We start from the raw sequence: 27,837 nt of genomic DNA, 5'->3' as shown, positions 1-27,837 counted from the left end.
AAAAAAAGTCTTGAGTAGTTTAATTTTCTCTTATTTATAAAATGTTAAGGTATGAATTCAAGGCATCCTCTTTAGAGGCAGGTTGTTGCCTTTAAAAAAATGAGACCACCAAATATTATCCTAATTAAAATTGAAAGACCATTATGGAGGCCAAAATCATTATAGATAAGTTAGGGTTACATGACTTTGTAGGCTATCTAAATGAATCACAAAAGTCCCTTGGGTATGAACATATTTTTTCATGATAGGAAGGATGTGAAGCTTAAAGCCCTTTTGAGTGGACCACTATGTAGGATGACCAAAAGAGATACAATATCATAAAATAATTTTTTGGGCTTCATTACTTCAATGGCATGAATAATCCACTTAGTGCAAAGAGGCAAACCTTGATACTGAGTGTATGATAAGTCTATTCATCTAGACTCGTGAGAGAGACAATAACATTACCAAGCGACCTGATTAAATCTCCTATGGCTCTTTGAAGATTCCCAAATAAAATCACAAGGAATATTTTCTAATTTCATCTAGGAATGCTTAGAAGGAACTAAACATGAAGAGTACTAGACCAGACATTGCCCAATTAGTGGGAGTCATGAGTCCAAATATGTCTAATCTTGTATGGCTGCATTGGGATGCAATTAAGAGAGTGTTTAGATATTTGGGAGGACTTTCAACTATTCTTTGTATTTTCATGGTTATCCTACTGGAAATTAACATTTTATGATTATTCACCGATATGTGGATCTAGATTGGGAAGTGACATTGACAACGGGACATTCACTAGTGGTTTCTTATTTACTATGTTTGGTTGTTCTATTAGTTGTATGAGTAAGTGGAAAGTTATAAGTGCTTTTTCCACTATAGAAGCAAAGTAAATGGTAGCTACTAATGCTTGTAATGAAGCCATTTAGTTTAGATGATTGTGTTCTAATATTGGATTTAATGAAAGGATGATTACTATCTTTCATGATAATCAAAGCGTCATTTTCTTAGCAAAGAATCTGAATTTACAAGAAAAAATAAAGAACAATGATGTTCAATTTCATTTTATTCAATATATGGTGGAGGATGACAAGATAAAATTGGGAAATAATGACACTTTGATGAATGCTACAAATGCATTGACGAAACTTGTGAGCATAGTGATGTTCAAATATTGCTCGAAGTTTATGGGCCTCTCAACCCCTAATAGTTAAAAATTGTTCATATTGGTTCTGATAAGGTGTTAAACAAGTGGGAGAATATTGTGAATTAAGGTGTCTCAACCTTAGTATTTTCTAGCATTGATTTATTAATGCCTATGTTTATATTTTTATTGCACATGCTAATTCACCTTTTCATGTGACTCGGAATGATGAGTTGTCATCATGCTAGTAGTTGACATGGGATGTGACAAGGATGATTTTTTCCTCACATGAAGAGGTAGGTGTCCCACTTTGTGGTGGAGATTCTTTGCCCTATGTTAGCAACTTAAGTAGTGTGAAATAGGTTATGTCGACTTATGACAAATGATACATTCCTATGACAAGTTATGACTTATAAGAACCAAATGCTATGATAGAATGGACAAGTGCCAAGAGGCATTTTTGCATGGAGAAGGTTGGTGCTCAAGTTGGGTAATGATAGGTTGTAAAAGAATCAACTATTAATAGTTAGTCATGGTAGATTCTCTTATAGTTACAAATATTATCAGTTATGACAAATTCTATGACAATATTAGTAAGATATGTGAGAGCATTTGTTAAACCTATTTATGGAAAAAAATTGGCACCCAAGTTTGGAGGTATCTAAGAGGGACTAGAGAATCTTGTAGAAGTGTCATTTGTTTTCTTACAGGTAGTTGAAAAATGTGTCACAAGGATTTGGATGCCCATCTCTTTTCGCTTGTCCTAGAAGCTTTTTCCTTTCTTGTCTCCTCTATAAATTAGATTTCTTGGAGAGTATTTTGTATTTTGTAATTTGCAAGTAGCGTTATTCTATTAGAATAGCTCCATATGGTCACACTGTAAATTTGTGAAGAATGCATGCTTTTCAAGTGATTGTAAAACCATTGTTTATCCTAATACATTGAATAGGTTTTCAAAGTGTGGAGTTTTTCTCCTGAAAGGGTTTTCTCCATATTATACATCTGTGTTATTGTATTATTTCTTTTTTTTAATGTTGCTTTATTTGTAGTTTGTGCATCTTATCATTGTAATTGCTAAGTGTTTTAACAAAAAAGTTAAGTATCTCCTCTCATTAGATTGGTGTTGGAAGCCTTCCTACATACCTTGCTTCCTTTGAGATCCTATATCACACCAACACAATTAACAAGTAAACATAAACTTCATATTGTGTTAGGTTAAATTCATGCACTACCATATTTATATGTGTACAAGAACATTAAAGTTTATAATAATTAAAATCTAATCCACTTCACTTGGTAGCTTTTCTACTTTATGAATGTGCAAAACCTTATATTTGTTAAACCCACTTGCAGATACTTAATCAAAAATAAATATGAGTATAGTATAAGATGGATAAACTTTGTGTTATGGTATATGTCTATTTTCTATAGGTATATCTAGCACAATACCTTAGTGATGCCTCTCTTGGCCTACTAGAGTATAAAATTGAAGAAGGTCTTACCCACATTGATAATTTGGTCCATAATTGTATTGCTTGACCATAAGTGCAATCTTTTGCCTTGAGTTTGACACCTAGAGTACTAAGGAAAATTATACCTTTAGGGATCCAAGAACTAATGACTTTGAACACCAATAGAGCCTAGAAGAAATTGGCTCTTATGATTTGATAATTTCCCTAAGCTATTTTTCAATACCACGAGTCTTTAAACATGAGAAAAAGGTAGGAAGCTAGACAATCAAATTGTAAGATGAGAAAGTTAGTGAGATCAATCCTATGAATTGTAAGGTAGATTAAGTCTCAAAAATATTTTTGTTGAATACAAGATCAATAGTGCACGACACAAGATTACCTACATAGAAATTAGAAACTATGCCAATCTTAAATTATTTACCAACAATATACATATGATAGTAAGTAAAATTTACATAATATAATAATTATTCATTATCATTATTTTTAAACTAGAAACAATAATCATTTTCTTATGATCTAATATTTTCCACTATTATAAACATCTTTCATATCTTTAATATATATATTTTTAAAATTTAATCTACAGTCTACCAAATTCCCTTGGTGTATGCTTGAATTATTCCTCCTCCTTATTCTTATGATCTAATTCTTTCCACTACTATAAACATCTTTCGTATCTTCAATATAATATTTAAAAAAAAATTCATCTACTGTCTACCAAATTCCCTTAGTCTATGCTTAAATTATTCTTTCCACTACTATACACATCTTTCGTATCTTCAATATAATATTTTTTTCAAAATTTCATCTACTAGTCTACCAAATTCCTTTAGTCTATGCGTGAATTATTCCCCCTTCTCCCGCCAAACTAAAAGGAAGAAGGAGAAAAGGAAGAAAAGACAGTCTAATTTTACTTAAAGTCTGCTTGAATTATGGCTTCATACATAATAGGTCATCTTCAAAGGTAAGTCTAGTTAGACATATAACAAGACTTGTGAGAGACGAATGTGGCAAGGCTTTTAAAAGAATGACCAACGCTGACTGTTTAAACGAAAATTGAAGGGATTTGATAATCAAATAATACAGATCTTGTATAAAGATATTTTATTTCTAAAGCAAATTCAATCCGATCTTAGCTCAGTTGGTAGAGCGGAGGACTCTAGTAGGAGACAAAATCCTTAAGAAATCCTTAGGTCGCTGGTTCTATTCCGGCAGATCGGACTAAACTTTTTTTTATGGTTTGAAGATTTGTTAATCTACTTTATAAATTTATTATATTCTAAATGTGTAGGGCTTCGCTTGCGCAGGTTCGATCTTCGCTGTCGACGTTTATTTATTTACACAAATCACTAGCTATTTAGAAACAAAAAGAAATAATTTTAAAATCTAAATTGTTTATTATAACGTACAGAAATAATATAAATAAATACCGTTGAAGTGCTTAAACGTCCCCAACAAAGTTCGATCCTGAGCTGGCCACTTACATAAAAACCAGTGAGCAGATATCAGAAAGACAGTCATAAATTATTGTTATTTGTCAACATTTCCTGCAACAAAGAGTATAAGAAGATTTGAAGGCTATATATGAGCACTATATACAATCGTTGTTCCTACTAAAAATCATACTACAAATATAAACTTCGACGCCTATAATCATGGTATCTTGATTTCTTAGTGACTGAGAAAGTTGTAAAACCAGTGAGCAGAAGCCTTTGGATATCTGATCAAGTTGCGATTGCGGTCGACGAAATAAAAACCGAATCTGCAGCGAGAGATCAGTGGTCGGTCAGTTACCGTTTTCTGTGATATAAACAAGCGGGTTATTTTATCGACGTTTCATATAGTTCAGCAGTGCTCTGATCCCGCGAGGATACACATAGAGCCAACTTGATCCCGCCTGAAATCAACTCCTAATAATTAACTCGCTACCTACAATCACTGAACAATACTAAATATTAAAAGACTGAATTTATGTTCTTTTACCGGGGCTCCGATCGGTATGTGGTTCTTTTCACCTGCACAAGATTAATAATATACCTTAAAATCATGGAATTTCGGGTCTTCTAAACAAATTTGATAAAGATGAATGTTATTTGTAATACATATAAACGCTGGAACTCACTGGTTGTAGTTACTCGAGAGTCAGCCGTGAAATCGATGGGCGCGGCATTTGATGTAGAGTTATTATGTATGGCATAAAAAGTAGTATAGTAGTTAAGGCCAATAAAATCAAATGAATCCTTGACCAATCGAGATAATTTAGTTTTGCTTTGGTCGATTCCTCTCACTGTAAAACTGCATGCACAGAAAACCAAAATAAGTAGCGCACAGAATTTTGTAACGCTTTCCATTTTCTTCTGTTAAGGATTTGGGCTCACCTTAGCTACATTTATAGGAATTTGTCCATGGTCAACACTATCTCTATAAGGATTCGAAAAAATTCAATCACGTGGCAGCTAGACTGTTGGAATGAAGGTCTACATGTTAAGTTGGTTTATTGATTTTAATGCAAGTCAAACCCATTCTACAGTCCATATATCCACGTAAAAAATAAATTGTGGACTGGAATTGTAATGAGGTGGACGTTCCGAGGTCATTTGACTGAGTGTGAGGGTGTCCCAAATTGTTCAAATGCACGTTCCGAGGAGTCCCATGAGTTTTTTGCGAATTGAATATCTATGGTAGGAACATTGGGATACGCGAGGATTCATCGGGATGCAAAAGGGAGACTGTCCCATTGGTTTAGGTACAACTTTATGGCCTGCTAGTCGACAGAATGGACAAAACTCTAGTCATTAAAATTGATAATGCCTATTCAACCTTGTCCTTTCCCTCGGCTAGATAAACATCCTCATATTATAGACAAACTTGTCCTCCTCCCGCCGCCTCCTTCCTAAGGTAAAGGTAAAAAAAATATTTTAATTTATTTTAAACTTTTATTATATTTTTATTTTTTAATGTTATAATAATTAATATAATAAAATTATTTTTAACTTTTAGAATATATATAGATACATAATAATTTTTTCAATATATTTATTTTTTAAATTATATATTTAATTTTTTGATAATAAATTACGTGTTCAATTTTTTAAATTTATTTTAATAATTATTATATTATAACATAAATAATATACAATTCACCGATTTTCACATATATCAATTTTTTGTTTTAATATATGTTAAATATTATGTAACTGAAACCATATATTATCTATGTTAAATTTTTAAATTTGTTATATATATTTTTTATTTTTCTAGTTGTTGTCATGGCATGGAACTATAGGTGAGGCTATGTTTTTAACTATTGATTAACTAGTGATTAAATAATTTTATTTTAATCTCAACATTTTGCAGAGGCATAATAAGACTATTTCTAATAAGATGTATAGTAACTTATTTACCCAATTTTTGGCAATGACAACTATTCTTATATTTTAGAAAAATATGGATGCCTTTTTAATGTGAATAACAAGAAACTTAAATCTAAAAAAATCCATGACAAAGTATCACTTATTTGTTACAAACTTTGTTTTTACTTTTTATTGAAACTTAATATTGGTTTTTCAAGGTTTGAAATTTCAATTGACTGAACAAAACTGTTTTGATAGAATTTGACAGGAACTATACTGCAACGCGACCTTGCTTAAATTAGGAAGTATATTGCAATGTGGCCTTGTTTAAATTACATTAGTAAAAAAAAAAATTATGTTAAAATCACTTACCTATATATTATGTATGTTATAATATAATAACTACTAAAATAAATAAGAATAATTTTTAAAAAAATTTCATATATGTTAAAATTGTAACTAAGTTATGTTAAGTTATATATTATGTATGTTATAATTTGATGAATAATTAAATAAATAAGAGTAAAAATTCAAAAATAATTGAACATATAATTTATCATTAAAAAATTAAATATATAATTTAAAACATAAATATATTTATTAAAAAATCTATTATTTATCTATATATGTATTTAAAAAGAAAAAAAAATATTATTAAAGATATGGGAACCGAAAAGGGGAAGGATAAAGATATGGCTTCTGGGTCTGGCAGAAAGACTTTTGGCAAAGGGTTCAAGGGAAATAGGAAAAAGGTGCAGGAGAAGGACAATTGGTTTGAAGAAGATGATGAGGATGATGATGGTATTGAGACTGAAAGTGAAATGTCACCCCACCGCCTAAGAAGAAAACTAAGCGCAGTCCAATTATCACTGATATCAGTCCAAAAAAGGAGGTTGGTACCTCAAAGGCCCCCTTTCCTCCTTTGGATCCTAATAGCCGGATTTGTGGTGTGGAGAAAGAGGGAAAGAATGTGGCGGAAGGGGAGACTCAGCCTCTTATAGACAAAGTCACAATTGTTGATGTGGAAACCCTGGAGAATAATATTGATTTTTCATACTTCAATAAAGATAGTAGTAATTCTCCCATAGCTATGCTTCACACCGCGATGAATGGGGTGATGTAATTTTATAAGGTTTTAAAATGGGTCTAATCGGAGATTGAAATTTTGAAGTCTAAACAGGAGGCCTCTTCAAAGAAAATAAACATTCTGGAAGTTGTCAGGACAGGTAGTTCTTTGCCTAATAATCTGAAGGAGTTAACTAAAGCCATCAACAATGTGAAGGCTATTACTGAGGCTTATGGTTCCAAATTCAAGGTTGTGGAGGCTATGTTCAATGAGCTGGAAAAGAGGGTTTACAGTCATGAGGAAACCCTAAAGAAGATAAGAGAACAAAGTCACAAGATTCTGAAAGCTTCAGTTGATAATTTCATAGTGCTGATTAGTAAACTAAAACAAATCCAGCTGGAAAAGAATACGATTGATATTTATGAGGACAAGGACTTGATCCCTGAAGGTATGGTTGCTAGACATGGCAAAAGAACCTGGGCGAATATGAGGAAGATGGCTCAGCAAGCTAAGGAACTGGATGATCTCAAGTGTGATGTTGCCACTATGGTTCAGCTGGAGAAAGAGGTTGTGGAGCTTCTTAAGAATTTCTCTTAGTTCTGTTGTCATGTGCTCTTGGTTGTCCCTTTGCCTTTGGTGTTGCTTTGTTGTCCTTTTGTTACTTTTGGTTCTCTTGTTGGCTTTTTGTTTCTGCCAGTTGTTTCTGTTTTTTGTTATGTTCTTTATAGATGTGCCTTTCTTGTTTTATCTCTTTTCTAATTCATTGTAAAGGGTTTCAGGGCCCCTTCAAAACCTATTTTTCACGTAATCAAAAACATATATATTTTATTAAAATAAATTAAAAAATTTAAACTTATAACTTAATATTAAAAAATTTAAAATATATAATAAACTATTAATGTTATTATATTAATTATTATAACTTTAATAAAATAAAAAATATAATAAAAAAGTTAAAAAAAAAAAAAAAAAGAATTATTTACTTTAACCTGGGGAAGAGGGGTGCACGGATGCAGTACACGGGTGCAGCAAGAAGGACAATAGGCACGAGGATCGGGGGTGTAAATTCCCGCCCCCTACCCCCACCCCCCCTCTCCCATAGCCAGTGCTCCTAGGGATTATGTGAAGTGTATTTAATATTTCGAGTTATGATGGATTAGTGTTAAGGGGTGTAGTCTTTTGAGGCTTTAGGGACTATTTTTATGGACCAAGGGTTTCACAAGACAAAGATATAAAAATACTATAGGACTAATTAGATTCTTTCCTTCATAAATAAGAGCTCCTCCTTTTTAGTTTATAATTTTAAGAGGAAGTATGTGGAGCTATAATTTCATCTACTAGCTTAAGTATTTTTTTGCCACTTATCAATCATCTAATCTTTTTAAATACTATTGGTTACTATTCCTTTTTATCATTTTATTTGTATATACTTTGTTGAATTGAGTATGAGAAATAATAAAATCCATGACACCACCAACTTCCCTAAAATTTGGATCTTACACTTTTAATCTCAAATTGCACTATAGAATTCAAAGGACCACCAACTTTAAAAATCTAAAAAAAATCAACAACACTCATTGATTTTTTTAATGAGCCCCCACTCCATGGAATCATAGCCTAAGAAGGGGCTAAGTTGTTTAAAATATTATAACAAGTGAAGGAGTTTAATAAATGATGCAAGATTAAATAATTGGCAGTATCCTTGTGGGGCAAGCTACCTAGAAGGTCATTGGAATAAGCTATACAAAGGAAACTTTTGGAAGAACAAGTAGAAGCCTACAAGAATCACATAGGTGGATGTGAAGTTCCAAGGCCTTGTGAGGATGATTATGCTGGAGTTTTAGGGGAGTCTTAGACAATTCTAAGAGATAGAATAGGGACTTAGAGTGAGCCACAGTGATTTGAGTTCGAAGGCTTTTGCGATGAGTATTGTAGATAGCAAACTAGGGTATTTACTAGGAGTCCCAAATTGGGGTGAGTTCTGAAGGAGACCTAGAAACATTACTTTGAATTAAAGTCCAAGAGAACTATCTTAGGGGAATGAGAGAACAAGTCTTAAGTATTACAATGATATCTCCAATAGGGTAATTGAATATGAAGGTCTTGAATGTAGGAGCCTTGATGAAGGATCTGAAAAGGGTGATCTAATGAGTTATGATAGGCATGTGAATTGGAGTGCAAGTTGTTTTGTAAAGGTTTGAATAGAATGAAAGTTCATCTTGGGAGACACATTAGAGTGGATATATGGCTAAGAGATTAAAGTGCTAAAGCCTTGTTATTTTGAATGTTGGACTTTGAGCACTTTACTTTGGGTGTGCATGGTGTAACTATGTCATTAGGGAAGTTCGATGCAAGTCTACAATAGACGATGTTGAAGATTAAGTACATTTGAGAGAATTGAGTTAAGAAGGTTTGAAAATTTATTTAGACTTATGATCCAAAATGTTAATTTATTACTGAAAACAACTCTATAGAAAATACTATTATTTTCTGGTACAAGACTTAATCAACACAAGTTCACCTTAATTGTTACATTCCAAAGCTTAACTGGTACATTCCAATAGATGAACAGTAATTCTGAAACGGTGCAAATTTATTCCAAAGCGTTTGGAAAGAATCGACCCCTTTCAATGCAGCAGTCTGTGCCTCGGTCATCTCTCGTTCAGTCAATCATATCTCAACTTAGCTGTCCAATCAAGGGTATTTCCTCCTCGTTATCTGTAGCTCCATACTTGTTGCTAATGTTACTCAAAGACTGGTACGTTTGATACATTGAAGGCCTTTCTTCTGGCTTATATCTTACACACCTAAAACCCATCTCCATCAACTCCTCCACCATTGATTTCTCTTCCTCTGACAATAAACAACACTCTTCCACATATTTCTCTACTGCCCGTTCTGCATGCGTGCTGCTGTCACGGATCCAGTCGATCAACGTTAATTCCTTTCCACTTTCCTTGTCCATGAGCACATCGTCAGGCTTTAATCCCGTTATGACTTCAACCACAATCACTCCAAAGCTGTACACGTCCCCCTTCAATGTTGCCAGAGACGGAATATTCCTGCCCTGTTCCGGCGCACAGTATTCGAATTCGTTTCGGACATTCTGCTCGGAAGCAATGTTTATACAAATTACCCCCTCGTCGCTCGTGACTCGCGCTAATCCGAACCCACTAATGCGAGGCTTATAATCTTCATCCAAATAAATAACTCCTGAACTTATATTGTGGTGGATGACATGAGGATTGCAGATGTGATGAAGCCATGCCAGTCCTCTGGAAATTCCGACACAAATCCTAAGTTTGGTGGACCAGTCCAACTCATTCTGGTCTTCGGCAATGCCAGTCCTCTGGAAATTCCGACCCAAATTGCGTAGGGTTCCTCTGGCCATGTATTTGTAGACGAGCAGCCCCTCTTGGTTGTCGGCAATGCAATAACCCAAAAGCGGGAGCAGATTGCGATGCCTCAGATGCGCCAATGTCTTCATCTCCCTCTTGAACTCGTTTTCACTCTGTTCGCATCTCTTGAGTCTCTTTACCGCCAGCAGAGAGCCGTCGGGCAACTCAGCCTTGTAAAACACTCCTGTGCTGTCATTCCATATGATGTTGTCTTCGCTGAAGGTGCAGGTGGCTTCCACAAGCTCAGCCAAACTCATTTTTCGTATTGGCTTCTCGAACAAACAAACATATTTGGACCTCCGAGCTTTCAGATGATCAGCGGGCTGCCTAAAATGCGGCAGTGGTGATCCTCGAGATGCTTCTCTTGAAATCAAACAGCGAATGCCTATAATGCTCCAGGTAATAATCACAATACCGTAAAGCACAAACGCAGCAACAATCATCGGATTCACTGATTTTGCCAATCCTTCACATTCCCTGTTTAAAGGTTTTCCACATAATCCAGGGTTACCCAGAAAAAGGTCGCTGCTTTTAGAGACCCACTTAGAAGGTACTGGCCCTGTAAGCATATTATTTGAAAAATTGAAGTTCTTGAGCCGCTGCAGCCGCGTCAATTCCCATGGTATCGAGCCGCTAAGCTGGTTGTCATTCAAGCGAAGGATATTCAAGTAAGTACAATTATTGAGCTCGAGGGGAATCGACCCAGTAAACTGGTTTGAGGAAAGATCAATTTGCACAAGAAAGGGAAGCCATTTGCAGAGATCCCTTGGGATTGGGCCTGTAAGACTATTGCTAGAGAGATTCAAGTTGGTCATCCTCCCACAGTACTTCAAGCCGCTGGGAAAATGTCCCGGAAGCTCCATTCCAGGGAGCTTAACGCTCAGCACTTTGCCGTCGTCGTTATGCCAGCACAGAATCCCCTTAAAGTTGCAGATAAAGCCTTGGCTGGTGTTCCCAAACCACCATGAAAGAGACTGATTTGTTTCATTCAATTCTGCTTTAGTCTGGTCGAGGCATCGTATGTCATCTTCTTCAAACTGTGCTTTTTGCACGAGGCTGTGACAGAGAGGCAAGTGAAAGAAGAGGAAACAGAGGAGGATAAAATATCCAAACATTGTTGGCCTTTATTCTCCGTCAATAGCAACTGAATATATTTCCTTGCAAGTGACTAAAATTGGCAAGAAGGAGCAATGAAAGTTATGAGCAGCATCTTGACTGCCTTTCCCAGTCAACACGGCATTGATTTGTAGTCGCACGACTTCTCATTTATTCGAGTTAGTGTGATGATCAAGGTCCGACTCCCACTCCACACGACATGGCTTCAAATTTGTCTAGTCTCGTGAAGTTCTGCGAATGAGTTCGATGGATCAAATGAATTATACATAAACCAACTATTCCACAAATTTGACTTCCATCTCGATGTTGGGGATTCTAATCTACACTATTTCTTTTTATGTCTTCTCAAGTTTGGTGAATGAGTTTGATGTTTAAGCCAGTTAAAGTTCAAATTATACATAATTACAAACATTTTATGTATTTTTTTAAAAAGATTTTTAAAAGATTTATTGAGTTGAATTTAGAAATATATTATTATAATCAATAATAAGGACTCTGTAAATCTGATAATTGAAAAATAATTATATTTAAATAAAAGATGTAAGGGATTAAAGTAAAATTTATTTAGAATTATGTAATCTGATTCTTTGATCAATTGTGAATTTTAGAAATAATCAATGAAGTACATATTACATTGCAAATTATATGTCATGATAATATAATTATTAGAGTGATATTTTTTTTATTTTTTAAAAATATATATTGTTATTTTTTTTTTTTTCATTTGGAAAAAATAAAAATTCATGAAAATTAAGATAAATAAGAAATCTATTGATTATTGTGTGTTAAATTTTTTATTAAAACAATAATGTTATATGTAATACAAAAATTGTAAGATAGTAGGAGGGTGTGGAATACATAATTTTCTAATCCAATATTAAAAGCAAGCAACTTAACAAGAACATTCTATTTTTTTTGAATAATATGTTGTTATATTTTTTTTGAGAAAATATTTAAATTCATGAATGTGAATTGTTCAAATCTTGAGCATAATAAGTTTTGTAGATGATTAAAAATATTTATTTATTTTTTTAGCTCCAATGTAAATTGATTTATACATATAAAGAATCTAGTCATTTAGTTTTGTATATTTCAATATGTTTCTAAACTACATTACAAGGACTTCCTTCATTAGAACTTATTCATCTATTATCTGAAATTAGTTTTCCAACTTTAAATATAATTTTAAGTATTGAATATGTATAGTTGTGATAATTTCAAAAAAATAAATGTTACAAAGAAAATGATTGAAAACAAAACAAAATTTTAAACAAACACATTCATATTATAACATGTTTTGCCAAATTTAGAATCACCATTCTTTATGTCAATAGAAGTTTTTTCCTTTTAGTAGCGAGTACGAGTATGCCTACAAAGTAATTTTTAAATTGTGGTGGTTAGTATGAAATTATATTTCTGGAATAGGAACAATATGATTTTCATTTACATGTCTTTAAGATATTGCAAAAACTTTAGTTGCTTTTACCTAGTTCAACATGATTTTGCTCTGACTAGTTGTACTTTTCTAGTACTTTCAATATTTTTCTTCTTTTAGAATGACCTTTGGTTAAAATATTCATGTAAAATGCTTAAATTTGAAATATCCAACTAAATTTGTTTTACTATAGTTTTCATATAAAATAAAACACATGAAATAAATTAAATAGATTTGCATAGGTTATATTAGTTAGAAAAATGTTTCATTCAAATACATTTCTACTATAAACAATTACAATATTTTTTCTATAACAATTACAAACTACTAAATGTCTCCATTTTGAAGTGTAGACTCAACCTTCATATGAAGTTGCCCTTAAGAATCTAAATGATTTTCATCCTCCAAACTCTAAGAAACCGATAGAATTTCATCCACAAATATCTAAAATTCAAGGGTTTTCATTTGTCTAAGTCTTTAGCTAAAAGCAAGAACCTAAAATATGTTAGATTTTATAGATGAATTTTCTAAAGATGACCCCAACTGATGAAGTTACCCATCTTTAATAAAGGTTGAAGGCCTAGTGTGGGTTCATTATACTTTTAGGCATTTGAAAGTTCCCCATTAATTTATCACACTCAAACTAAGGCCCACTAATAGCATCCTTGGTTGGTCATTGTGATAGTTGAAAGTTTGAGTGGTAGTCGTGTGAGAAAAAACATGTCTTTAAGTGGGGTTAAGAAAATACATACATGAAAAATGAAATAACGAGAAGGATCAAAAAAAATTATGAGTTTAGATGTGACTCAGATGTATTTACATTTGATATGATGAAATTGTATTCTATGAAGGTCTAAAGCTAAATATTCAATTGTTGGGATGTAAGGATGCTAGGATCTAGTCCAAAAGGGAAAAGCGATGAGATAACATGGATTAGAATAAAGAGAGAAAAGTCAACAAAATAGTGGCATTGGTTGGGCTAGAAATGATAGACAATCAAATGTCGTGCAAAGTTAGAAAATGAAAATATGCAAAACGAAGAAAGATAGAGACAGTAGAATAACTCTCAACGATCTAAAATTAATAATCTCATAAAAGATGTGCATAGGAGAGTTATCTACCACTTTAGAAAAGAATCATCATTTGTAACGCTTAGCACTTTGTCGGCAACGTTATGTCAGCACTGAATCCCCAGAAATTTGCAAATAAAGCCTTGGCTGATGTTCCCAAACCGCCACGTCAAAAGAGAGTGGTTTGGACCAGTCATTATTTCTTTAGTCCGGTTGAGGCGCCGTATGTCATCTTCTTCAAACTGTGGCTTTTGTACGATGCTGTGGCACACAGTCAACCCCAACAAAACGAAACACAGCAGGATAAAATATCCAGTTTTTCATGGCGTCCGCAGCAGTGCTCATCTAACACTAACACAAGATAAAGCTATGCAGAGTATATTACTACTGTGAAATATCGTTATTTTTAACTTCCATTGCATATATATCCCTGTAAGTGACCACTTTTTCCTACGAAGTCAGTCGGAAGGAGCAACGAAAATTATGGGCAGCATGTTAAGGGCCACCCTTAAACGGTACACACTAACTAAGCGTTGACCGCTTAGTGTGGCTGGTGTGGGCCCATTCCCTTTGCCCGCATCCGTTCCTATTTGCTCCGTTTCCTATTATATATTTTGAGATGGTCTCATTTTTAAGTATCATTTTTTTAATTATTGAAGAAAAGTATCATTTTTTGAAATATAATCTAATATTTTTATTTAAAATTTGAATAAAAACATAAAATGCAGTAAAAATTTATGCTACTTTCATGTGCTTCAAGTTTAAAAGCAAGACTAAACTCTAGTGCTATTCATTTCTTTTATCACGATGTGTCCCGAATTTCACCTAGTTGTATGTCCTTAATTTTAAATCAAGTATTAGTTAATGTAATTCTAGTTCCTTCAATGATAACAATTGAAGTATAATACATTTTTAACATAATAATTTATAAAAAACAACAAATTCCCTTACTCATATAAAGGGCTTGTTGCAATTGAACACTTGGTTAAACAAATAATTTTATTGGTCACATCACATGTCAAATTAAAGATAACAAATCCCTATTGCATGCTAATTTAATGTAATTAAGTTTATGGAGCCTAATCACCCTTAATTGTACACTATATTGAACCATTTAATAAACTAGTTTAATGAGACATAAATCTAGGGATGATAGAAATATAATGTGTGCAACTTTGATTTAACTGGGTTTATGATCGAGGGCATACTTATTATGAAAATGTCCCTAGTAGGCTCTATAACCAATTATAGATTGTCTCCAAGTTGATGAAAAATGACTCTATAAACTTATAAATAACAATGGTGATGAACTATAGTGACTATAACATGTTAATATGTAATGATTTCTTAAGATATTCCATTTAACTATAGAAATAGTTTAAATATTCTATAAGAAACAGTGAGAAATTACATGTGAGTGAATTGGAACTACAAATTATGAACCAATTTTGAGGGTTTGGTAAATCATCATTAGCATAATCATCGTGAATTTGATCAAAAATTTAATTGAGAAATAAACTAGCAATTGTTAGCAAAAATTTCAAGAAAAGATGCACAAAAAGGTAAGAAGAATCTTTCTACAGCTCCAAAGGAAGAATCACACTTACAACATGTTCCCATGTGGCTGCTTAGCTTATTTTTGTTACTACTCAACTTTTTTAGGAAATATTTGTGGAGCTGGTGGCCCCATCAATATTTATTTTTCTGCTTATTTTTAAAAGAAATCTTAAAATTGGTATTAATAATATTAGTAATAATTTGTGCACAAGGAAAAATAGAAATAAAATATTTTTTTTAAAGAGAAGGAAACAAATTTGTGGAGCCACGTGGCATTTTTGGCAATATGCATCTTATTTCCAACCCCCCTTAATTTTCCACAACTTATTTTCAATTCCTAAATAATAGCCGCTCCACTTAAATAGCAAAAGATTCAAAATTATCCTTTACTAACAATTTTAAATTTGCATGGGAACACTCCAACTGCTTAAAATTAAGCAAAAAATGGAGTTAAGCAGCCACATGGGAACATGAGGTTATATTAAAAGAATACATGAATATCATGAGTGGCAAATAGGAAAGAAAAGAATGTCCATATTTTTTTAATAATCAATCATTATCTCAACAAAATATTTTTTTAATAATGTCCATGAAAACAGTTCTTGAAATAGACTAAGGAATATTTCACCTTTCTAGAAAGGAAAGCCACGATAAGAGGAGCAAGTGAGGCTAGGAAAAATTAACATTAATTATATTCCATCAATCAAAATCTTCATCTAATAATTTGTGTCTTGAGAATGAAATTCATTTTTCAATTGGATTGCTCAAATTATAAATTTTATTGGCTCCTATCCTACTAAAAGAAAATGAATAATTAAATTGAAAATCAAATAGGAGATTCTTATACACTAGAATTTCTCTCATAAATCACTAGATATTTATTATAACGTACAGAAATAATTTTAAAATCTAAATATTTATTATAACGTACAGAAATAATTTAAATAAATACCGTTGAAGTGCTTAAACGTCCCCAACAAAGTTCGATCATGAGCTGACCACTTACATAAAAACCACCGAGCAGATATCAGAAAGACAGTCATAAATTATTGTTATTCGTCAACATTTCCTGCAACAAAGAGTATAAAAAAAATTTGAAGGCTATATATGAGCACTGTGTGCACTATATGCTATCGTTGTTCCTACTAAAAATCATACTACAAATATAAACTTGGATGCCTATAATCATGGTATCTTGATTTCTTAGTGACTGAGAAAGTTGTAAAACCAGTGAGCAGAAGCCTTTGGATATCTGGTCAAGTTGTGATTGCGGTCGACGAAATAAAAGCCGAATCTCACTGAATATCCACTGTCCCATTCGTAATCATCCATAAAAGTCCAACTGGAATAACCGCGCACGTTACATCCATCCCTGCGCATTCAAATGAACCCGTGTGTTATATCAGACAGAATGCAGCTTAAGTAATTAAAAGCTTATACTAGTGTGAAAAAATACCTTATTGCTAGGTTAATATTGGTTGGAAATATATTCGATACGCCAAGTATCATTCCAAGATTCCTTCAAAGGCTTGTTTGCATTATTTATTTCATCGATACCTGAAACGAATCTCGTCATTCATCTCATTTCCAAATGAAAGTTCAAACTAATATTCAGGCAGCGAGTGATCAGCAGTCAGTCAATTACCATTTTCCGTGATATAAATAATCGGATTATTGTATCGATGTTTCATATAGTTTAGGAGTGCTCTGATCCCTCGCGGATACACATGCAGCCAACTTGATCGCCTGAAATCAACTCCTAATAATTAACTCACTACAATCGCTGCACAATACTAAATATTAAAAGACTCTACAACGAATTTTATCTCTCCATTTTATTCTCTCAAGGATTTGGTTTCATCTGGACGAAATTTATATGAAGCTAAGTGGGTTTAATCTTGGAGGGAACTCTGTGGTTAAGCGCGCTTGAGTAGTATTGGGATGGATAACCTCCCAAGAAGGCCCAATGCTTTACCCCTGTGAGCATCACCTAGATGCAATGAGTGCTAAGTGGACCATTCATTTTCATGAGAATGGGTTCTTGTGAACCACTACTCATGAAACATGGGTCAATGAGTTTGACTAAAAAAATACACAGTTGAAACCTAATATCAATATCATAGTTTAACTTGTTGTCGAAAATACCTCCTACTTATCAAGTTTATTGATTTTATTGCAACTTTGTGCCATTCTACAATCCATAGATTCATGTAAAAAATAAATAGTGGATAGGATTTGTAAGGGGGTGGAAGTTTTGAGGTCCATTGGCCTAATTATGAGTGAGGGTGTCTCGAATTGTTTAGATGCAAATTTAGAGGAGTCCAATGAGTCTTGGGAAATGTCTATATAGAGATCAAATTGCACTTGACAAATTTCGTGGCGTTCAATTAGTCTTGGGCAATGTTCAATGAGCCTTGTGAGCTCTTGTATGGTGGAATTGAGTGTAAAAAAGTAGGTACATTGGGATAGGGCAAGGATTCAAAAAGGATGTCCCATGGGTTTTGGTACAACTTTATGACCTACAATGGGACATGAGTGGGATTTGTGTGTCTTCTGTGTAGAAGACACAAGAGTGGGGTTCATGTGTGAGTCATAAAGGGTGAAATGGAACCAAGGTGAGTTAGAATTGAGTGACTTGGATTGTGCATTGGGATTGTAGACTAATGTGTCAAGGTGACTTGAGTTGAGTTGTGAAGCCTAGGGATTATGTGAAGAGTGTATATAATATTGCCAAAGGGCACTTGGTTTAATGACAAAGTCCATGTTGTTGGCACCTAGATGGTGTTGAGTTCATTTTCTTTCATAAGTAAGGGCCCTTACCTTGTAGTTTGTAATTTCAAGGGGTTGCAGGCGGGCTAGGAATTTTGTCTACCAACTTAGGAAAATTAATGCCGCTTGTCAATCATCTAAGTTCTTAAATCTTATTTATTATTTTTTTCTATCATTTTACTTTTATATACTTTGTTGAATTGAGTATGCAAAATAATAAAATCAATGAGACCACCAACTTCACTAAATTTAAATAGTTATATTTTTTTGTTCATCTCTAACTAAGTTTATTTACTTCAATTTATCCTATATTTTGTGTAATGTTTAGTTTGATTTTCTTCCATTCTATACCATTTTGTACAAATTTTTATTTGTTATTTAAATTTTTCTTTATTTGTTTAATTTATGCAATTGAATTTATATATTTATTCTTATTAATGGTCAGGTGCATGAAAATGGGGGATCGAAAGGGAGCCTTAAGTGGACACATTTTTCTAAAATTAATAAAAAAATGGTCTTGGATGAGAAATTGAAGATAGTTATGATCAAATTTTAAATAATGAGAAGAACAATAGTCATAATGCTCTAATTTTACTTTATAACTAATATTTTTTTTAAAAAAATTTGTGGATGTTAATGGGTTCAACTAAGAGGAGAATATTAAGTTTTATTTTTCTTAGAAAAATATAACATATTGTTTTATGCGCTCCTCCTAAAATGCCAATTTTACTTTAGTATTTCATAAATCACTTGACAGGAAAATTAACTAGCACAATGTAGATTCATAATGTAGAAGCTCTAGGATGTACAAATTAGTGTTACAAGTGCCTTAGAGGAGAGTAATAAACTAGTGGATGAGTTCAAGGGTAGGATTAGAGGTGTCAAGTGAACTCAACTTGATGACCAAGATAACTCATCTCAGTGAGGGAGATGTAACATCTAACAACCATCGATTGACGATATGAATGAGGTAGAGATGGCAAGTGCTCTTATTTCCTCACTTAAATAAATAATAATTGTCCAAGTATCATGTACAATTGAAAAAAACCCAATGTAAAGAGAGTGAACCCTCTAGAAGTAGAAAATAGAATATACATGTAGGAAACAAATCCATCCCAATTGAGAGAGTAAAAATAGGGAAAGGTCTACTTCCCTCAAATGTGAGAATGTGCTAAAATACTTTCAAGCTAAAGCTTATGTGCATCCATGAGAAAGAGAGTCACTTTAAAATATCATATAGCAAATGTTGTAGTAGGTCCCTCAGTAAAAAATGGCGCATCTTCCTTTTAAAAGAAATAAATGCTAATATACAAACTACTAAATTCCCACTCAGATGTTGAAATATAGAAGGTACCATGATGTATAGTTTTGGAGGCTATTGATGTGTCTCAATACTCGTGTTTGAAGTTAAACTTTTATTTAATGAAATCCTACTTGATCAAGAGTGTTAGTAATTATCCCCTTCTTTCATAGTGTCATAAACTTTTTGGTGTGGAACTAGATATTGTCTACCTATCTAATACCCACTTCCACCATTTAGTCTTGTAGAGCACATTTTTCAATAATTCCTTCTACTTCCTTTCATTTCACCCATTTTATGGGAATTATATGGATCCATACATTTATTCAATCTGTATTCCTCCTCTCCTCTCCTACATACATCTCCCATAAAACTGTAATGAGTCTTCTTTCTCTTCCATTTTCTTTATTTTCTCTCATTTGTGGGATTTTGACTATAATTTGGATACTTTCCTCACATATCCTACCCTCTCATCCACTCTTGCATTAAATCACCACAAATCCTTAATCCCTTCTTTGTCTTCATCATTGTAGACTTTTGAAGTAGACTTTTCACACACTTCCTCTTATTGCTCTCGTGAAACTCCTACTCACCTCTAGAAATCCATAATCTCTAGTCCCCCTATCATTTTATACATTTTCCTCCAAATATTCCTTGTAGATTTCCCTTGGATGTCTAAAATTTCACTCTAATATCCACATCCACATCAAAGCCTTGGAACTTCTCCATGTTTCTTCCATTACTCATTTGGCTATTTTGTAGAGTTTTATTCAATTTTAGGACCTTCATTCCCTCATTCAATTTTTACTTCCAATATTTATTATAAATTTTATGTACCTTTCTACATCCCCTTCTAATTTTTAGTGTCACATAAAAATCTTGCATCCTCCATTCTCAAATCTTGCTCCACTTCAAACTTCTACAATAATTCTAAACTACTTACTCCAATCCTCCACACATTCTAAAATGCATGTAACAACCAAATTTGATCCTCTAACTACCTACTATAATTTTTGGTACCAATAAAATATTGTTTAATATTGAGGGCATGCATTGAAATGTAAAATTCAATAATGAAGGATGAGGGCAACCATGTTCCTAATAACGAGGTTGGTAATTTTCAGTTCTTAGGATGCTTTATAATATTTTTTTATCATTCATCTCATGGATTTAATAGGATCTATATTAATATTACATAACAAGGTTTTGATACCTAACTCTTCATTGAATTTCTTGAAGTGATTGAAATGGCATGTGCCTATGTCCTACATGACCTAGGAAGCCATCAATGAGTTCAAGATGGATAAACTACTCAAAGAAATATTTACGGTCTTGCTAATACTAGTGGACCCCTCAAGGACATGATAACTAGCAAAATAATGTATCTCATGAACATTATCACTATGATCAACAACATCAAGTGTGGAAATTTGATGAATCTAACATGACAAAGGTTAATACAATTCGAACTATAATGAGTAAAGGTGGGAAGATCAACATGCTATATTGTGAGAAAGTATTAACACAATTCCTTTTAGTGTCTTCTACTTTTCTTAACTTAGTGAAAAAATTATAATCCCCAAATTTATTTCCTTCAACTTGTTAATCTCTTTACTAGAATGTATACTATCATACTTGAATATTCTATTTAATTTCTAAAATTTATCTATTCTTCAAGATCCTCTTTCTTTTTAAAAAGAAATGAAATTCAGCTAAAATGTAATTCGACAAAAAAATTGTGACCATCCTTCCCACTACCATACACATCCTTCATATCTTCCATATAATTTTTTTGTTAAATTTCATCTGCAATCTACCTTAATCTATGCTTAATGCCCCTTCTCCCACCAAATAAAAAGGGGAAGGAGGAAAAGAAAAAATGGCAGTCTAATTTACCTGTAATGTATACTTGAATTATGGCTTCATATTGATAGGTTATCTTCAAAGGCAAGTCTAGTTAGACACATAACAAGACTTGGTGAGCGAATATTGAAGGGATTTCTCTTATGGTAATAGTCAAATAACGCATAATTCATATAAAAATATTTTATTTCAAATCCAAAGATACAATCCGATCTTAGCTCAGTTGGTAGAGCGGAGGACTGTAGTAGGACATAAAATCCTTAAGTAATCCTTAGGTCGCTGGTTCGATTCCGGCAGATCGGAATAAAGACTAGTTATCTTTTGAAGATTCGTTAATCTAGTTTATAGATTTATTTTATTCTAAATCTGTACCTTGGACTTTTTCCATCCGTCAAATGTCCGAGTGGTTGAGGAGGCAGACTTCAAATTCTATTAAAATATCACTTTTTAATTAAAACGTAAGGAAATAATTTTTAAAAATACTATTTAAGTGCTTAAACATCCCCAATAAAGTTGGATCTTGAGCTGACTATGCCCAACAGATTTGAAATCTCTCTGGCTAACGACTTCCATAAAAGCCAGTGAGCAGAAGCCTTTGGATATCTAGTCAAGTTGTGATCCACTGAAATCAAACTCCAACTTGATCCCGCCTGAAATCAACTCCTAATAATTAACTCACTTCAATTACTGCACAACACTAAAAATTTAAAAGACTGTATAATGATAATATTGAATATTATTATCTCACACAAACTAAAATAGGACAATGTAATGAGAGCTCTACATTGTTTGAGGATCATTTCACTTTACATACCTGGAGAGATGCGAGACCAAGAAATGCAAAATTTATAGTAATTAACTCCCATATTAACCAGCAATTTGACGTCCTCCTGCTTCTTATAAAATTGAAGTAACTTTACGAGTACATAGTCTCATCTCTCTAGATTATCTGAAACTAATGAAATAATGAATCCATTGTGTAACTTCTATCTGAAATTAATGAAATAATGAATCCCTTGTGGAACTTCTACCCACCTCTAGACATCCATAATCTCTAGTTCCCCTCTCATTTTACACATTTTTCTCTAAATCTTCCTTGTGGATTTCCCTTGGACATCTAAAATTTCACTCTAACATCCACATCCACATCAAAGCCTTTCAACTTCTCCATGTTCCTTTCATTACTCATTTGCCTCTTTTGTAGAGTTTTATTGGATTTTAGGACCTTCATCCCCTCATTCAATTTTGAATTCCAATATTGATCATAAATCTTATATCCATTTCTACATCTCCTCCTAATTTTCAGTTTCACATAAACATATTGCATCCTCCATTAACGAGTTCAAGATGGAAAAGTCACTCGAAAATATTTTTGCTCAGCTAATACTAGTAGACCGTTGAAGGACATGATTCGAGTATAAAATGGATGGGTTTTTATGTAAAAAAGAAAATACTTAGGTGCATATCCATACAATGATGATGTAGATAAGCATGGGTGATCTTAGTAATTGCCGAAAATCATGAGTTTTTTTGGTTTATTCTCATTGGTAATCGAATGCCATATACTTTTAAAATTATATAAAGAATAGAGTTTCCAAACCATTAGGGTTCTCCATTCCAACAAAGGGTGGAAGGTATTTTTATATTATAATATTTTGAATTTCATCCAAAGGTGTAATGAAATGTTATGATCTTAGAAGAATGAGTTAAACATTAAAATCAAAGATCTAGTCAATGTTTGCATGTGTATCAATGTATATTTGTGAATATTTTAGTAATATTTTTCGTAGTTTATGGTTCAAGTGTTTAGTTTGATTGATTTGTAATACAAATGACTATAAAATCCTAGTTTTTTTTTTTTTTTTTGTAAGATATCAATTTAGATTACTAAAACCTAGTATATATATATGTTTATTCATAGATAACTAAATTTGTTCATATTGATGTTATACAAATTTTATTTATCTACTTAACTACATGCATATAGCTCAACTTTTGTGTGAAGTTAAAAGGACAATCTTCAAGAGTATTTTGATTAAGATCTCTCAAAGGTGGATTCCAATTATTGCATCCGCTTGTGTATGGAATATTTAGATATTGTTTTTGTAGTTGGATGTATGCATTTGTTTGCTTCATGCTCAACTTCTCATCACACCACACACTAAACAACTAAACATGAACTTGATATCATATTGTTTTGAATTGGTTTCATGTACTACCATGTCTAGATATGTACAAGAACACCAAGGATTATTATAGTTACATTCTCATACACTTCACATGGTAGTTCATCTACTTTAATAAGGTGTGAAACATTATGTGTCTAACCAATATATAGATACTTAGTGGAAAATAAATATGAACTATGTAATAGATATGGTTTGTGTTAAGGTATTTGTCCATTTCATATAGTTATATCTAGCACAACACCTACAATTAAGCGTGTATTGGCCCAACTAGGTCTAAACCTAATAGCGTCTAAAGTTAAAAAGGTTTCACCATATTGATAAATTGGTTCATATTTATCTTGTCTAGTCATAAGTGAAGTCTTTTGTCATGCATTTAACACACCTAGGACTAAGAAAAAACTCATGTTTAGGTATTTGTGAACCAATTCTTTGAGCACCAATTGAGCCAAGGAGAGCTTGGCCCTTAAGCTTCGATAATTGCCTTAGCTATTATATAATACCATGAGTCTTTGAACATGAGCAAAAAGTAGAAAGCTAGAAAATCAAATAATAAGATGTCATAGTCACTATGATCAATCGTATGAGTTATGAAGTAGATTCAGATTCAAAAATATTTTTGTCAAATTCAAGGTCAATAGTGAATGACACACATTACCTACATAAAAAATAGAGACTATGATGATCTTGACATATTTAACAAATAATAGACATATAGAAACAAGTGAAATTTGTAAGACATGAAACTTATTCATTATTTGTCTTTTTTTTTAAATTAAAATATTTAATTATTGTTATTGCCCAATCACAATAGTAATTTATTAATCTATAATAACCTAAACCAAGTTAGGAAATTATTTTTCCTATGTAATGTAAAGCCATTTAAATAATAAAAAATAAAAAGGCATACCACTTCATCGTATATTTCATTGTGTACAAATTAAAAAACAGAATACAACACATTTTTTATTTCAACTAATTAATAAATATGATCAAATGTGCATCATGATGTTTGGATAGACATCGCCTCCTCTAATTGTAAATTTTTTTCTTTCTTTTTTTTAACACTCAGAAGAACCGAAAATAACTCTTTTCAAGATAGTAAAAAAATAACCTCAAAAGCAGGCCAAATTATAAATAATGCATTAGAAATATAAGTAGCATTGCAGAAGCAAAACCTCAGTCGCTTTGTAAAATGAGTTAAAAATCCACTCTCTAGTCCCCTAAACTTATATATAAAATATAGACGGGGCTATGCACTGAAATAATATCAGAAAGACAACCTTATATTATTGTTATTCGTCAACTTCTCCTGCAACAAAAAGTATAAAAAAGATCTAAAGGTTATATATGAGCACTGTGTGCACTATTTATGACTGTTGTTCCTACTAAAACTCATACTACAAATATAAACTTCGCGATGCTTATAATAATGGTATCTTGATTTCTTAGTGACTGAGAAAGTTGTGAAACCAGTGAGCAGATGCCTTTGGATATCTGGTCAAGTTGCGATTGCGGTCGACGAAATAAAAACCGAATCTCACTGAATATCCACTGCCCCATTCGTAATCGTCCATAAAAGTCCAACCGAAATAACCGCGCACGTTACATCCAGCCCTGCGCATTCACATGAACTAATTCTGTGTTATATTAGACAGAAGGCGGTTTAAGTAAATTGAAAGCTTGTACAAGTGTGAAAAAACACCTTATTGCCAGGTTAATATTTGCCAGATGCTTGGAAGTATAGTGAATACGCCAAGTATCGTTCAAAGATTCCTTCAAAGGCATGCTTGCATTATTTATTTCATCGATACCTGAAACGAATCTCATCATTCATCTCATATGCAAATGAAAGCTAAAACTAATATTTCTGCAGCGAGAGATCAGTGGTCAGTCAGTTACCGTTTTCTGTGATATAAATAAGCGGGTTATTGTATCGACGTTTCATATAGTTCAGCAGTGCTCTGATCCCGCGAGGATACACATAGAGCCAACTTGATCCCGCCTGAAATCAACTCCTAATTATTAACTCACTACTTACAATCGCTGAACAATACTAAATATTAAAAGACTGAATTTATGTTCTTTTAACCGGGCTCCGATCGGTATGCGGTTCTTTTCACCTGCACAACATTACTAATAAACCGTAAAATCATATAATTTCGTGTCACGGGCTAGATTTACAGGTGTGGCACCGACGATCTTTTAGGTACTTGTCTGTGAGATCCAAGCACTTCCAAGAACTCGGACTACGTCTGTAGGCACTCCCAAGCTCCAGAACTTGCACAACACGTACAAACTTGCATAGCGGAATCCTTACACAATAAAACAATGTTGGGGCAATAAGATAGCTTTATTGAACTGAAGAATGGCCCTTGACCCGGTCTACAAACAATTCCAACTATGTCGTTGGTCACTACCCCGAGTACTTCCCAAGAACCCGATTACAAGTTCCCACCCCTAGATCTGCGTCCACTCTTGAAACACCAGTACAGATACCACTACACCTCGCCCCTGGCTGTAGCTTCTCACGTAGACTCCTAATCCACAAAGACCCTGTCTCCTTCGGAACTCAACCTGGTGCACCACTGACTCTCTCCTGAGCCTGCGACGACTTACCCAGTACACGACCTAGGCCCCCTCCCTGAATGGGGACTCCAAGTCTCACTACTACTTTGCTGCTGCTACTACTCAACCTCTACTCTGAACACCTTTACTCGCTGGAATGTTGTTTTGGTTCTCCTTGGATTTCTCCACCATGAACCTTCGCCTTGGGAAAGTAAAGCACAATGTAGAAACGTTCTCTCGTGAATGGTCGGGGTACTCTACTTCCCCCTATATAAGTTTTTCGTCCAATTCTCACACAACTGTAGCTTGGCAATATCCATTTGTCAATCACCACAACTTCCACCTGCTGAGAATAACAAGGGAATTATAACCCCAGAAGCCTATTGATCTCGCTGAGATAGCAGCCCCTTACATCCTCCCCCACTTAAAATAGGCGACGTCCTCGACGTTGGCAACACAGTCCTGGACTTATGTTGCAGAGGCCCCGAGCTTTGTTTACACTTAGAAGGGGAGATTGGAGTTCCGTTCCAAGAACTCCAAGACCTTGTCTTCATATTTCCAGAGGTTCTTAGCCTTCTCCCAAGTCGCCTCTTCTCGGGACTGGCCCTGCCAATGAACTAAGAACTCTCTCCACTTCTTGTTTCCAAATCCACACTCCTTTACAACGATCACTTCCTCCACATCTAGTCCCGGCCTGTCCTTGACAAATGTTGGTCCTTGGGTTGGTATGTTCCTACTGTTGTCCTCTTTATCCTGATGATACGGAAGGAGTTGGCTGACATGGAAAACATTGTGGACTCTAAGATGTGCTGGCAACTTCAACTTGTATGCAACTTTCCCAGTCCGCCCTATGATTGTGAATGGTCCGTCAAATCTGCGACCAAGTGATGCACTCAACCCCTTGGGTGTCTTAAACTGAACTGTGTCCATCTTGAGAAAGACCTTGTCACCAACTTTGAACTCCACATTGCTCCTCCCTGAGTCTGCATAATGCTTCATTCGCTCCACGACCTTGACCAAGTTATGCCTCACATGATCCACTCGATCTTGCCACTCCTTCAACCTATCTTTTGCATCTGGACAGTCCTCGACATATCCACTCAAAACCATATGAGGAGTTAGTGGCTGTTGACCTATAGCCAATTCAAAAGGTGAATACTGACTTGATGCACTCTTCTGCATGTTGTAGCTAAACTGTGCTGGGTCGAACAACTTTGTCCAGTTGGATTGGTTTGACCAAACAAAGTGCCTAAGATAGTCCTCCAGAATCCCATTGATCCTCTCGGTCTGACCATTTGTCTTCAGGTGATGACTCATTGACATGAGCAGCTTTGTCCCTATTAGCTTGAACATCTCCTTCCAGAAGTTGATGGTAAAGCGAGCATCCCTATCACTAATGATACTCAACGGAACACCCCAATACTTCACAACATTCCTGAAGAAGTAGTCGGCAATGTCCTCGGCTCTACACAATGCCTTGCACGGTACAAAAATAGTATACTTTGAGAACATGTCAACCACGACCATGATACTACTATAGCCGTCCAATTCTGGC

At 33.8% G+C, this 27,837-nt stretch overlaps 2 protein-coding genes and 1 non-coding gene across 3 annotated transcripts; 2 read left to right on the top strand and 1 right to left on the bottom strand.

The window, feature by feature from the left end:
• The first annotated feature begins 6,616 nt into the window (after positions 1 to 6,616).
• On the top strand, positions 6,617 to 7,617 carry LOC131874289 (eukaryotic translation initiation factor 5-like). The gene is made up of 2 exons (XM_059217582.1): positions 6,617 to 6,850; positions 7,111 to 7,617. The coding sequence occupies exons 1-2, from the start codon at positions 6,617 to 6,619 to the stop codon at positions 7,615 to 7,617; spliced, it is 741 nt and encodes a 246-aa protein (XP_059073565.1).
• A 2,080-nt stretch (positions 7,618 to 9,697) lies between these two features.
• Positions 9,698 to 11,533, bottom strand: LOC131874288 (inactive LRR receptor-like serine/threonine-protein kinase BIR2). The gene has a single exon (XM_059217581.1). The coding sequence runs from the start codon at positions 11,531 to 11,533 to the stop codon at positions 9,698 to 9,700; it is 1,836 nt and encodes a 611-aa protein (XP_059073564.1).
• A 10,203-nt stretch (positions 11,534 to 21,736) lies between these two features.
• TRNAY-GUA (transfer RNA tyrosine (anticodon GUA)) lies at positions 21,737 to 21,831 on the top strand. Its single transcript has 2 exons — positions 21,737 to 21,773; positions 21,796 to 21,831. It is a non-coding gene; the product is annotated as a tRNA-Tyr (tRNA).
• The last annotated feature ends 6,006 nt before the right edge of the window (positions 21,832 to 27,837 follow it).

This window comes from Cryptomeria japonica, chromosome 3, assembly GCF_030272615.1.
Source record: "Cryptomeria japonica chromosome 3, Sugi_1.0, whole genome shotgun sequence".
NCBI lineage: Eukaryota > Viridiplantae > Streptophyta > Pinopsida > Cupressales > Cupressaceae > Cryptomeria > Cryptomeria japonica.
Note: the sequence above shows the minus strand (reverse complement) of the source record. Positions and strands in the feature narration are given on the sequence as shown.